This window comes from Amblyomma maculatum, chromosome 9, assembly GCF_055883805.1.
Source record: "Amblyomma maculatum isolate TAMU_Amacu chromosome 9, ASM5588380v1, whole genome shotgun sequence".
Taxonomy (NCBI): Eukaryota; Metazoa; Arthropoda; class Arachnida; order Ixodida; family Ixodidae; genus Amblyomma; species Amblyomma maculatum.
The window spans coordinates 98,732,192-98,745,229 of NC_139352.1; the positions used below are offsets into that span (position 1 = coordinate 98,732,192).

The 13,038-nt window shown below is 48.8% G+C and overlaps 1 protein-coding gene, 1 non-coding gene and 1 pseudogene across 2 annotated transcripts; all 3 read right to left on the bottom strand.

Moving 5' to 3' along the window:
* Positions 1–2,558: 2,558 nt before the first annotated feature.
* Positions 2,559–3,485, bottom strand: LOC146179930 (uncharacterized). Its single transcript, XM_084580295.1, has one exon. The coding sequence runs from the start codon at positions 3,483–3,485 to the stop codon at positions 2,559–2,561; it is 927 nt and encodes a 308-aa protein (XP_084436421.1).
* A 5,483-nt stretch (positions 3,486–8,968) lies between these two features.
* TRNAD-AUC (transfer RNA aspartic acid (anticodon AUC)) lies at positions 8,969–9,040 on the bottom strand. Its single transcript has one exon. It is a non-coding gene; the product is annotated as a tRNA-Asp (tRNA).
* A 458-nt stretch (positions 9,041–9,498) lies between these two features.
* LOC146179932 (uncharacterized) lies at positions 9,499–10,681 on the bottom strand (annotated as a pseudogene).
* Between the last annotated feature and the right edge of the window lie 2,357 nt (positions 10,682–13,038).

Sequence of the window (13,038 nt, forward strand, 5' to 3'; positions counted from 1 at the left end):
TACAACACAACTCCCTGATCCACAAGTCGAAGAAAGTTGCAGCCGTTCTGGTGCTTCGCGAAGTAGCAGTTCTTGAATGGCCTCCACAGTCACCTGATCTCAATATAATTGAGAACGTTAGGGGGGGCATGAAGTTCGCAATGGCACGCCGACAGCTCCATTCCCTATCACCGGACGCGCTCTGGGCTGTCATCCAAGAGGAATGGGAGCGACTTAGGACAAATAGCAGCATGCGTCGGTCCCTGTACAGCTCCCTGCCTAGCAGAATGCAGGCCGTGATTGAGGTTGGAGGCGATGCCACCAGATACTGAGCTGACTGAAATCTTTACCAGTCTGACTGGTTTGTGAAACAGTTCCCCGGTGCTTCCAGGTCGAACCAAAAGATAATTAAATTGCTACCAGCTGGAGCCGACTGGTACCTACCAGGAAGAGTTCTATAAAGCTGCAGGACTGTTTAAGTTTTTCAACAGGGATCACACACGCAAAAGTAGCGCCTTCATGTTTCTTTTTACTCCTAGCGCCTCCCATCGCGATGGCTCTGACACGAGGTATAGCGTCGCGTTTATAAAATCAAGAGACCAAGAGCGGTCTCTTTTCTCCCGCTATCGTTTGCATGAGGGACCGCGTGACAAGCAGCGCGCTGCACATGTCCTTCCGCAATAAAATTTGTTGCTAGTCTACAATTCTCCTTGTGGATCTTTAGGCCTGTGGCCTTCCTTTGCGCTAAGTTTTGCCGTGTGAAAAAAAGCGCTGCTGGCGGACAAGAAAAAGCAGAGATCAGCAAAACGGCTAAGGCGAGTGGGAACAGAATAAAAGGATCTAGACACATTAATCAGCTAGGCATTTCAGCTCTGCGAATGGGCTCTGTGACAGGCGGAATATGAGTTCGACCAAATACGTTGTCCTTCTGCAAGCTTACTGATACAAGCAGTGGTATGAGAACATGAAAAATACATAATGAAATAAACGCACTGCAATTTATCTTACACATCATAAGAAATCTGATTTACATCAATTTATTATTGAATTACAAAATCGCATCAAGTGATCTGCGAACTCTCGCACTGTGCTCATCCCGGGACGACTCGAACTAAGAATACACGGCCCGGCGCCATCTCTCTGCACACGGCAATAACTGCTCATGTAAAACGTCCCATCATCATTACACAGCGCGAGCACAAAATAAAGCTTTGTTCCGCTACCTTCACCACTTGCAGAGCTTGAGAATGTCCTGAGAATTACTCGCAGATGTGCCTTCAGGAGACCCGAGTTCAAATCGCGGCGCCAGCGGCTTTGTTCAGATGGAGACGAAGTGCAAGAATGCCCGAGTGTTATGAGAGGTCGGAACACGTTAAAGGACGTCAGGTGATCTAAATATTCCATGCCCCCGCATAGCCTTAGTCGCTATGGAGTGTTAAAATAAACCAAGCCAGAAAGCTCTCTTCAGAAACCTAAACCCAGCCAAAATACGACATACACCAGAAAAAGAGGAGAAAGGCCTCTTTTCCTTCTCTCTATCCGACTTCTGTCCTCTCTTTTTTTTTTCCTGTGTATGTCGTATTTTAGCTATGTTTAAGTTCCTAAATATGCACCAACTAGCCCGACAACGTGTTCTAGCAGAAAGCCCTGAAAAATTGCATGGTTATAACTCAGATTGCAGCACTGAGGACACCGGCCGCTAATTTGTGAAGTGCCCTTTTTCGCAAAGCCGTCGCGACTTGCTCGGGCACTGTAAACACGCAGCGTGCGAGGTAGCTTTCCAGCAATGCGAGCGAGGTGCGCGCTAGCGCTGTAGCAGACGACACGAAGCTCCTCCCCCGGGCCCCTGTGCGCCTGCGCGGCTTTGCTTCGATGCGCGGCCGCGCCGGATGCGCTGGCGCTCCGCGGAGCGCGGCCACGCGGAGCCGTGTTCATACTTAGAGTGGACGACCCTGTACAGTAAGACCCGGTAACTTTTTGACAAAGAGTACGCATCCTGCCGACAACCCAACAGCGTGGCTAACCACAGCGTAGAACCTTGAGGTAAAACGCAGCACCATGCTCCCAGTCTCCTCTTCTCCCTCGACTTTTGTCTCCTGAACAGCTAGTACGTCAATGTCATAATCTGTTATCAGCCGATACAATTGACTTTGTTTTCGTTTGCTCGCTAGTCCTCTGACATTCAACGTGGCTACACTTAGAGACGGTTCAGGTACCATTGGTGCTCTAATTATGAGGTAGGCCCAGGAGCATGGTGCTTACCTTTAACGTCTAGCAAGCCACTAGACGCCTTCGGAGCCGCCCGGCTGGCCGGTCTCGCTTTTCGGCGGGGGTGGTTTGTCGACAGGTTTTATTTCCGCTGCGAAGTTAGGTCGCGGCTTGAAGGACGATCGCCGTCCCTGCACCGCTTTCACAGGCGGCTCGTCAACACTGCTTGCATTCGGCATGTCGTCGAGACCGCCGGCTGCGTCGTGGGGCCGTTTAGTTGCAGTTCCGGAACCCACTGAACTTGCATTTTCATTGCCTGGGAGCTCCTGACCCTTCACTGCTGCTGTCTGCTGCGCTTGACTGGATCCATCTTAGTTGATGTCGGACTCTGCCGCTGATGGGTTTTCCACCATTTCACTTGCCCTGTCCGTGCTTTTACCCTGGACTCCTTCGCTAAGGAGAGGCATTTTTGCTCCCGAAGAAGTCGCTATCTCACCAGTCCCCTCCGCAGCGTCCTCCGCCTCAGCCTCGTCCATAAGGTGCTCGGTGTCATCACTCGTCGCCGTTCTCGCTGCCGCGGCGTAGGTACGGACGCACTGCGAGTCCTCATGCCGAAATCGCCTGCAGATCGAGCAACGCGGCACCTTGCACTCTCTTCTCACGTGACCCGAGCCATGGCATCGCAGGCACTGCATCGGGCGACCAGGTGCGACAACTAGTGTCAGTTCACCAGCGAGCCGTAACTGGTGCGGCAGGTCTTCTATTTTCATGCCTTTCTTCAGCTTCAAAAGCACTGACCTTGTTGTGGAGCCCTTGTCGCTCACACCCTGCACTCGCCAGCGCTCTCGTCTGACATCTACTACAGTCCCAAATGCCGCAAGTGCGGACCGGACGTCCTCGTCCGCCACTCCATGCAATAGCCAGTGAAGCTTCAGCTTCACCTGCTGTTCCTGCGGGTCGATGATGACGCAGCGTCGCCTCTTCACCATTAGCTCCTTCACGCCAAGCAGCCGTTTTGTAGCCTCGGCCCCATTAAGGGTGACTGCCCAAACGTGGTTAACCTGGTAGGCTCCCAGGGCCACCACATCCGGCAGTAAGCCTGTAGGAAAGAGCGCATCTCGCAAATCTTCAACCCTGTAGGGCCTTGCTCGCACGTCGCCGTGCAAAAACACGGTGTTCTGAACGATGCGTCCGGTTGGCAGCTGAGGCAGAATAAGCTGATAATCGCTGTCTTCGCTATCTGGGATCCTGTTTCCGCGGCCGCTAAAAGCCGCAATCGCCGCTTCGTCGGAGCACATGATTCCGCGTCCGTACACTGCGGTGGCCGGAAGTAGAATGCCGGTGGATCCTGCTGCCTCCTGAAGGTTTCGCGTACATAAACAGCACTTTCAATAAAGTTTTTACGCGCCGATCGTGTATCTATATCTGCATGACGCACCTGCATTCGTGTTTTCCACAAACTATGGAGGCCAAGAAGCATAATGAAATCATAAGGTGCATCATCGTTCTGCACTGGTAAGAATCTTATACCGTAAGGAGTTAATGGAAGCTCCTTTTTAATTGTCCTTTGGGGGACATCCCATAGAAAGACAGCATCCCAACACTGTAAGAAAACGTGTTCAATTGTTTCCGGTTTTTTGCACAACAGGCAATTTGTTGTCCATGGGGCGAAGATACCTTTTTCATTCAGCCAGGTTTTAACAGGGAGCGTATTAGAGTGAAGTTTGAAAAGGAACGTTTTAGCAGATGGCCTCACGGGCATCTTCTTAACTCTTTTCAAAACGTCCTGCCCTGGGCCTCCACAGTGTAATGCCCGGTAAAAAGGCACCGGCAGAATCACGTCAATGAGATCTTTATACAGTTTTTTTCTATGAACATTGTAAAGGTAATCAAAAGAAAACCGCACTTCAAGGAACTTGCACGAAAAAACAACCTCGCGCAGGTAGCCAGTCACAGTACCAGGCATGTTTTCACATGACACAATCCATTCAGGGAGCAGCCTGTGTAATCGCACTTGCATCACAGTTTTTAGAAAGGTATCTTTTTGATCACAGAGGAATAAAAATCGCGAAACCACCTGACGCAAGAACAGATGTGTAAGGCCAAGCCCGCCCCTTTTAACAGAAACAAACAAATTCGTCCGGGCGGTTTTTTCCCATGTGGTTACCCAAATAAAAACAGCAAAAACGCGGTGCATTTTCTGAATTGAGGTTCGTGAGACACACAACACATTCATGTGGTACCACAGCCTTGAAATAAGAAAAACATTGCAAATGGAAGCGCGCGAAAACATTGAGAGTTGCCTTCCTTGCCAGGCATCCGCTTTTTCTTTCGCTCTGGATGTTTCTTCCATCCAGTGCACGTTGGGATCTTGATAACATTCTAAAGGCACGCCAAGATATCGCGTTGGGAGAGCAGACCATCGCAGCTTACAGAAGAAATCAGGTGTCACGTCCCAATCACCGTGCCAAAACCCAGAGCTTTTCTCCCAATTGATCTTACATCCGGTTTGATCACAAAATCTTTGGACGACACCCGTGACTTCACAGATGCTCTTTCTAGTTGCACAAAACACTGCTATGTCATCAACATATGCTAGCATTTTCATGTGTGCTGATTGCAGCTTGAACCCTAAAATGCGATCGCTATCAATGATATCCAAGCAAAGTGGCTCTAAATACAGTGCAAAAAGCAGGAGTGAGAGCGGGCAGCCCTGCCTTACCGAAGAACGTACTGCGATGCTGTCAGTCAGTTCACCATTCACTTTAATACGGGTCGTGCAGTTCGCATACGCCATTTTAACACCCTCCACTATGACGTCACCAAGGTTAGAATGCTCCAAAATGGAAAAAATAATTTCGTGAGAAACACGGTCAAAGGCTTTCGCCAAATCTAATTGCATCATGGCTATCTGACCACCGAGTGCATCAACGCATTCTGATACGGTTCTTGCGACATGTATATTCGTGGCAATGGATCCACCCTTGATGCCGCACGTTTGTTGAGGCCCAGCCAATGTTTTTATTACGCTTTGCAGTCTTTTTGCTAAAACCTTCATGTACACCTTATAGTCAACATTGGTGAGGCTTATCGGTCGATATGACCCCACCAACTGTCGTTTCTCCGGATTATCTGTCTTGGGTAATAGAACAATGTGTGATGTAGAGAAAGACAATGGAACAGTATTACGTTCATAAGCTTCAGTGATTACACAGAGCATAAACTGAGCCGCATACTGCTGAAAAGTTTTAAAGAATGCGGCGCTTAGACCATCCGGCCCAGGGGCCTTCCCAGGTGTCAGGTCATCTATTGCAGATAGTATCTCCTGCAACGTTACCGGTGTTTCTAGGCGCGCTTTACTTTCGTCATCCAGTGCAGGTATCAGTCTTAGAAAATCTGTTCGAAAGCCGCCTACAGTCTGAAGCTTAGCGCTAAGCAGTTCTTTGAAGTGCTCTGTTACAGCACGCTGAATATCTTTAGCATCTTCAGTGATATGGCCGGCATATCTTATACTCCTTATTTCTTTCTGGCAGGCGTATCTTTTCTCGTCTGCTAGCGCTCGTTTTGTCGGCACTTCTCCTGCCCAAAGTTTTTCAGCCCTTGCACGTATGACAGCCGCTGTGTATCTTTCGTTGTCGATTGTTTCCAACTCACTTTTTATCTCTCGTATTTTACTGGCAAAATGCCCTGTCACAGAACTTTCCATGCTCAAAAAAAACTGGAGTTGTTCATTCAGTTCTTTTTCTTTTTCTTTCTCTTTATGCTGCACCTTACTGCTCTTTTCTATGGATTTCAATTTGACCCACGCTTTGAAGCTGTCCCATTCCTCTGCAAAACTTACTGGTCGCATAGCAAGACGATTTTCAAACTCGGTCTTAACTTCCGTAAGGAACTCTTCATCGGCAAGAAGTTTGGCATTCAGTTTCCATAGGTGCCAGTTAGAGCGCGATTTATTTCCTTTTCGACCAAACACTGCGCTCACGAGACAATGATCGCTGAAAGACACAGGTTTGACCTCATATGCAGTACATAGGGAGACAAGATCTACCGAGGCATAGACCCTGTCGAATCTAGTATGGCTATCTCGCTGAAAGTGCGTGAACTCTGGCTGGTTTCCAGTGGAGAACACACTACCAACATCCTCAAGGCCATACTCATGCACATGTGCATTCAACAGCTCGGAGCTTCTGTCTCTTCGAGGTTTACACTTCGCCATTCGGTCCACAGCTGCGCACACACAGTTGTAGTCACCAAGTACAAGTGAGATTTTGTCGACCTTGAACCACACCTCAATAGACTCAAAAAACAATTCACGCTCACAGCCTGAATTGGGAGCATACACACAGACAACAGGCCAGCATAAATTAGAGTAGGTAAAATTGGTAACCAAAAGCCGACCGCTTGGACAGGCAAAAACGGCCTCTACGCTTACTACGTGTTATGTATAAATAAAAGGCATCCACCCAATACACCAACAGAATGGCATACACACACATGAAAGTTTGCTTGAAAAGAAGCCACCATACGGCCAGTGCTTTCTTGGCTCTCAATCTTTGACTCTTGCAGAGCTGCTATATCTATATCATTATCCAAAAGGAGGCGACTGAGCAGGCATTGTCGCCTTCTCGCTCCCAGCCCTCCGACATTCAAAGTAGCTACATGTAACGGCAAATTAAGCTTAAGAGTCATGAATTAGAAATAGACGCCCGTACCAGCATGGTGCCTACCTTCATGGTTGCGTGGCCTCGGCTCCTTAAGAACAGCGGCGTATGTGTGCATGTAATGTCCTCCGAGCAGAACAGCGGGCTGCATTCAAACGAAGTCCAAGCGCCGTCTTTCATTTTTTTTTCCCACACGCCCCTCTTGGTTGCAGAATGTTCCTGACGCTGGTCGGTAGGCAGCCGACCTACAAATCGTTCAGGACACCACAAAACTACGGAGGCGGTTTCCCCGCCTGCCGCGTGTCGGCCGAGAAGTTCGGCTTCGGTCGCAAAGTTGCTCTTCGGATGCCCGCAGTTTTCGGAGGCGGCTCACCACAAACACCGCCTGGCAGCTGAGTGTCCTCGACGCTTTCTTTGTGCGGACGTTTCGCGGCAATTAAGGCTGCTGTCTCCGGCCCAACCTCCATGGCATCAGTACAGGAATTCTCAGTACTGAGATGGTCCTCAGCATCAGAAAATTTGATTACGTCTTCTGACGCTTCCTTTGACGCGCTTTCATGGTCCTGGGATGGAACGTTCAAGACATGCTGAGTTTCATTCTTTTCATTTGAGACCGTCACCTTATTTTTTTTTAAACCGTCATGGAAGGCGCGTCCTGTTTCGTTGACTGACCTCTAATGTCAGCAGCCTCCTCCGCATCAGCCTCGTCCAAAATTAACTCGGACGAGTCTTCGCTGGTCCCAGGTCCGGCAATGCTAGCGTAGGTTCGTGCACACTGGCTGTCTTCATGCCCGAACCGTCGACAGGTTCCGCAGAGAGGAACCCGGCACTCTTTGCGGATGTGACCCGTACCCCGGCAGCGTAGGCACAACGGGGGTCTGCCTGGCACAATGAGCGCGAGCTCACCGCTAACATTCAGCTGATGCGGCAGGTCGTCGGGCTTCATGCCAGCTTTCAGGTTCAGCGTGACGAGTCTAGTTGTAGAGCCCTTTTCCAGCATACCTTTAACACGCCAGCGCCCCGGGAAACTTCCGAAACCTTTCCGTACGGCGCAAATGCAGCACGAACACCTTCGTCTGGCACGTTGTGTAGTAGCCAGTGAAGTTTGAGTCGCACGTCCTGGTTCGCCGGGTCAATCACGAAGCAGCTCACCTGCAATTTCCGACACCTTTCCGTTCGGCGCAAATGCAGCACGAACATCTTCGTCTGGCACGTTGTTTAGTAGCCAGTGAAGTTTAAGTCGCACGTCCTGGTTCGCCGGGTATATCACGAAGCAGCGACCGTTTTTCACAGACAGCTCACCTACACTTACACTCTTGTTGACAACTTCAGTATCCTTGAGAGTGACGGCCCAGACGTGGCTTATCCGATACGCCCCCATAGCAAGAACATCGGGGATTAGAGAGTGATATGCTAGAGCATCCCGGAAATCTTCCACCTGGCACGGGCGGGCCCTGATATCGGCGTGCAAAAAAACGGTATTAAAAAAAAAACCGACCTGTTGGCAGTGCAGGAAAAACGACCTGGTAAGTATTGTCCTGTTCAGCAGTCCTGTTACCGCGGCCTGACATGGCCGCTGAATCCGCTCCTGCGGAGCCCTGCATCCTTCGTCTGTTCACAGGCGTGGCCGGCAGGAGAATCCTCAGTAACAAGGAAGCGCAATGAAGCCCGTTGGTGTTGCACAGAAATAGCACAGAAGGACGAAAACAAAATCTAAGCTCCCAGTCAGGGAATCGAACCCCGGTCTTCCGCGTGATAGGCGGTGACACTGGCCACTATACTAACGAGGAAGCGCAATGATTCGTTGGCGTTACGCAGAAATAGCACAGAAGGATGAATACAAAAACTAAGCTCCCCGTCGGGGAATCGAATCCCGGTCTCCCGCGTGATAGGCGGGGATACTGGCCACTATACTAACGAGGAAGCGCAATGAGGCCCGTTGGCGTTGCACAGAAATAGCATAAAAGGATGAAAACAAAAACTAAGCTCCCCGTCGGGGAATCGAACCCCGGTCTCCCGCGTGACAGGCGGGATACTGGCCACTATACTAACGAAGAAGCGCAATGAGGCCCGTTGGCGTTGCACAGAAATAGCACAGAAGGACGAAAACAAAATCTAAGCTCCCCGTCGGGGAATCGAACCCCGGTCTTCCGCGTGATAGGCGGGGATACTGGCCACTATACTAACGAGGAAGCGCAATGAAGCCCGTTGGCGTTACGCAGAAATAGCACAGAAGGATGAATACAAAAACTAAGCTCCCCGTCGGGGAATCGAACCCCGGTCTCCCGCGTGACAGGCGGGATACTGGCCACTATACTAACGAGGAAGCGCAATGAAGCCCGTTGGCGTTACGCAGCAATAGCACAGAAGGACGAAAAGAAAATCTAAGCTCCCCGGCGGGGAATCGAACCATGGTCTCCCGCGTGACAGGCGGGATACTGGCCACTATACTAACGAGGAAGCCCAATGAGGCCCGTTGGCGTTGCACAGAAATAGCACAAAAGGATGAAAACAAAAACTAAGCTCCCCGTCGGGGAGTCGAACCCCGGTCTCCCGCGTGATAGGCGGGGATACTGGCCACTTTTTTTTTTCTTTATTGCCGGTCCTCGGCTTTCACAAAACAAAGACACAAATACAACAATATGTACACAGTTATACAAGAAGCGAAATCCCCAAGAGAGGACCAGGCTTTGTCACATTAAAATTCTCTGAGTGTTGTCAAAGGCTCTAGCCTTGAGAGCCACTCAGGGACAGGATTCCGTATCTTCTGTATTTCTACAAACTTGCAGATGCTCTCTCGAAAATATATACGCGCTGGACCGCTTCGGGGTCACAGTAGTACCCGGCCATACGAGAGCGCCATATACTGTGGAGGCCCACCAGCATGACTAAATCGAACGGGATCCCACCCTCATTTCTTGTTGGCAAGTACCTAATTCCGTGTGAATGCAACGGTAGCTGTTTCATCATGGTCCTCTGTAGCACGTCCCAAAAATAAACCCCTTCCCAACAGTGCAAAAAAACATGTTCTATGGTCTCCGGTTGCTTGCAGATTAAGCAGTTTGGTCCCCACGGTAGAAACATCTCTTTTTCCTCCAAAAAAGATTTGACGGGTAGAGTTCCAGTGTGCACTTTAAAGAAAAAACTCTTGACTTCCGGCGATACATTCATTTTTTAAACCCTTTGCAACACATTACCGCCGGGGCCTCCACAGTACAAGGCCCTGTATAACGGCACCGGAAAGATATCATCGCACACATCTCTGTACAACGTTTTCCTTTTTACGCTGCTCAAATATTCCTTTGAAAACCGAGTAGTTAAGAATCTGACGCTGGTTACTATCTCTCGGAAATAACCAAAAATGCCTCCTGTCATGCATTTTGTTGCAACTACATACTCTGGCAAGGCTCGCCCTAGCCTTACTTGGCACACTGTGCGCAGGAAAGGATCTTCAACATCACGGAAAAACAAAAATCTGTTTACCAGTTGCCTCACAAATAAGTGTCCCAGCCCTAGGCCTCCGTCTTTGACCCGTCTGAACAAGTTTGTCCGCATGCACCTTTCCCAGCTAGAGGCCCATACAAAAACCGCAAAAATTCGATGTACCTTTTGTATGTTAATTCGCGAGCAGTGGAGCACTTGCATCACATACCACAGTTTACTAATAAAAAACAGGTTACACACAGTGGCTCTTGCAAACACGGATAAATGAGTACCTTTCCACTTTTCTGCTTTTTCTTGTGTCTCTTGTGCCTGCCCCTTCCAATACTGTTCAGTATCTCTGTAAAATTCCAACGGGACTCCAAGGTACTTTACAGGGGTCGTACACCAGGTCACATTAGCGAAAATGTGAGGAGTATCCGGCCATTCTCCGTGCCAGAACCCCACCTACTTTCCCCAGTTCACCTTGCTTCCCGTGACCAAACTGAATCTTTTAACACCTTCTACCGCACTGCTAATGCTATCCTTTGTGACACAGAAAATTGCTACATCATCTGCATATGCTAGGACTTTCACTTCCGCTTCATGCAGCCGAAAACCATGAACAGCATTATTCTGTATAATGTGCAAGCACAAAGTTTCAAAATACATACGAAACGAGTGGACTGAGGGGGCAACCCTGACGCACCGAACATTCCACGTTAATGGGGGCCCCCAACGATTTATTAACAATTAACTTTGTAGTGCCGTGTCGGTACGCCATGGCCACACCCTCATTAATAATAGATCTACATTGACATGATCTAAGATAGAAAACAAAATCTCATGAGCAACACAGTCAAACGCTTTTTCAAGATCTAGCTGGAGAATTGCCACAGGTACCCCAGTGACGTCGCTACACTCCAGCACACACCTTGCCTTATGAATATTGTAAGCAATAGACCTGTTCTTTATGCCACATGTTTGATGAGGGCCAACAATTTCTTTAATAACACTCTGAAGCCTCGCCGCCAAAACTTTCATGAATATTTTATAATCTACGTTCGTTAGTGAGATCGGCCTATATGCAGTAACCTGTCTGAGTTTTATAGGATCATCTGTTTTAGGGATGAGGACGGTATGGGGCGCACCGTAAGACGGGGGCAACTCCTTACGATCATAGGCATTACTAAACAGCAAAGTCAAAAGTGGGGTTAATTCCGTTTTAAACGCTTTGTAAAAAGCTGCACTTAACCCATCTGGGCCAGGAGACTTTCCCGGGTTCAAGTTCTCTATTGCTCGTTCAACTTCTTTTTCACTAATTCGCCTCTCCAAGCTTTCCTTTCGGGATTCATCGAGCTTAGGCATAGCGCCGAGAAACTCGCCTTTAAATCTGTGCACGTCAACTTCATGTTGTGCGAACAACGCCTGATAGTAATCAAAGAAAACATGATGAATGCGATCGCTATCGGTCACTACCCCACGCAATCCTTCGATCTCCTGAATTTCGTTGCGTCGAGCGTGCGCTTTTTCCATTCCTAAAGCCCGCTTAGTGGGCGTCTCCCCTGCAACAAATTCTTCCGCTCTCGCCCTCACTATCGCCCCTCGATATCGGTCTTCCTCGATAAGTTCAAGCTTTTGCTTTGTTTTCTTAATATCTTCCTTACCTATGCTGAGCGTTTTACATTCCTGCGCCGACAATTTTTCAAGTATATCTCTCAGCTGTTTTTCCTGTAATCATTCCTGGTGCTTTAGCAAAGTAGACCGCTCAATGGCCTTCATCTTAAATTCTTCTTTGGCTAGTACCCCCTGGAGCCCGATTTCGTTTTGACACTCATTTACTATTTTGGTAATTTTTTCCGTCACATACTCAGTGAAAATTTGGTCTTTTAGCAGTTTACAATTTAATTTCCACAGCTCCCATGAAAATCCACTGGCTCGCTTCCTTTTGCCTAGAGTGCATATCACTGCACAGTGATCTGAAAAGGCCACTGGTAAAACTCGGTATTTTTGACACTTTGGAATTAAGTCCAGTGACATATAAATCCTGTCGAGGCGAGCATGACTAATACCTTGAAAGTGGGTGTATTGCACACTACGTTCACCGTCTAAACACTTCGCCACATCATCTAATGCATATTCATCTATCAGCCGTGACAATAAGTCTGTACTTCTGTCCCTGAAGGCTCGGGTGCTGCTTTTATCGCGAGCCGCCAGAACACAATTGAAATCGCCCATGAGCACTATCTATTTCTCACTAGTGCAGTAATATTTCAGGCTCTCAAAAAAGGAACACCTATCCTCCAATTCATTAGGTGCATAAACACAGATAACCCGCCATTCTATGTTCTCAAAACCGAAATCACAAATCACGTATCGCCCTGTCTCTCCGGAAGCATAAGTCTGCACGTTAAGTCCAGGCAACTTTTTTACAAGAAGGACGCAGCCGGCAGAAGTTCCGACTGCATGGCTCACAACGGCATAATACTTCGACGTGAAGCGCTGCACCAAGCTCCCGGTCTCTTCCTCTCCATCGACTTTGGTCTCTTGAACGGCTAGCACATCTATGTCTCTGTCCGTTATAAGGCGCAACACCTGGCTGTGCTTTTTCTTCGTTGCTAACCCTCTAACATTAAGCGACCCGAATGTAAGTGCAGGGGTTGGATCCATTTTAAAATAGAGTGAAGAGACCGAGAGCATTTGCGCTCACCTTTCGCGTCTAGCACCCGGCTAGACGCCTTTGTTTCCGCCACAGCCCTCCGGTGCGACT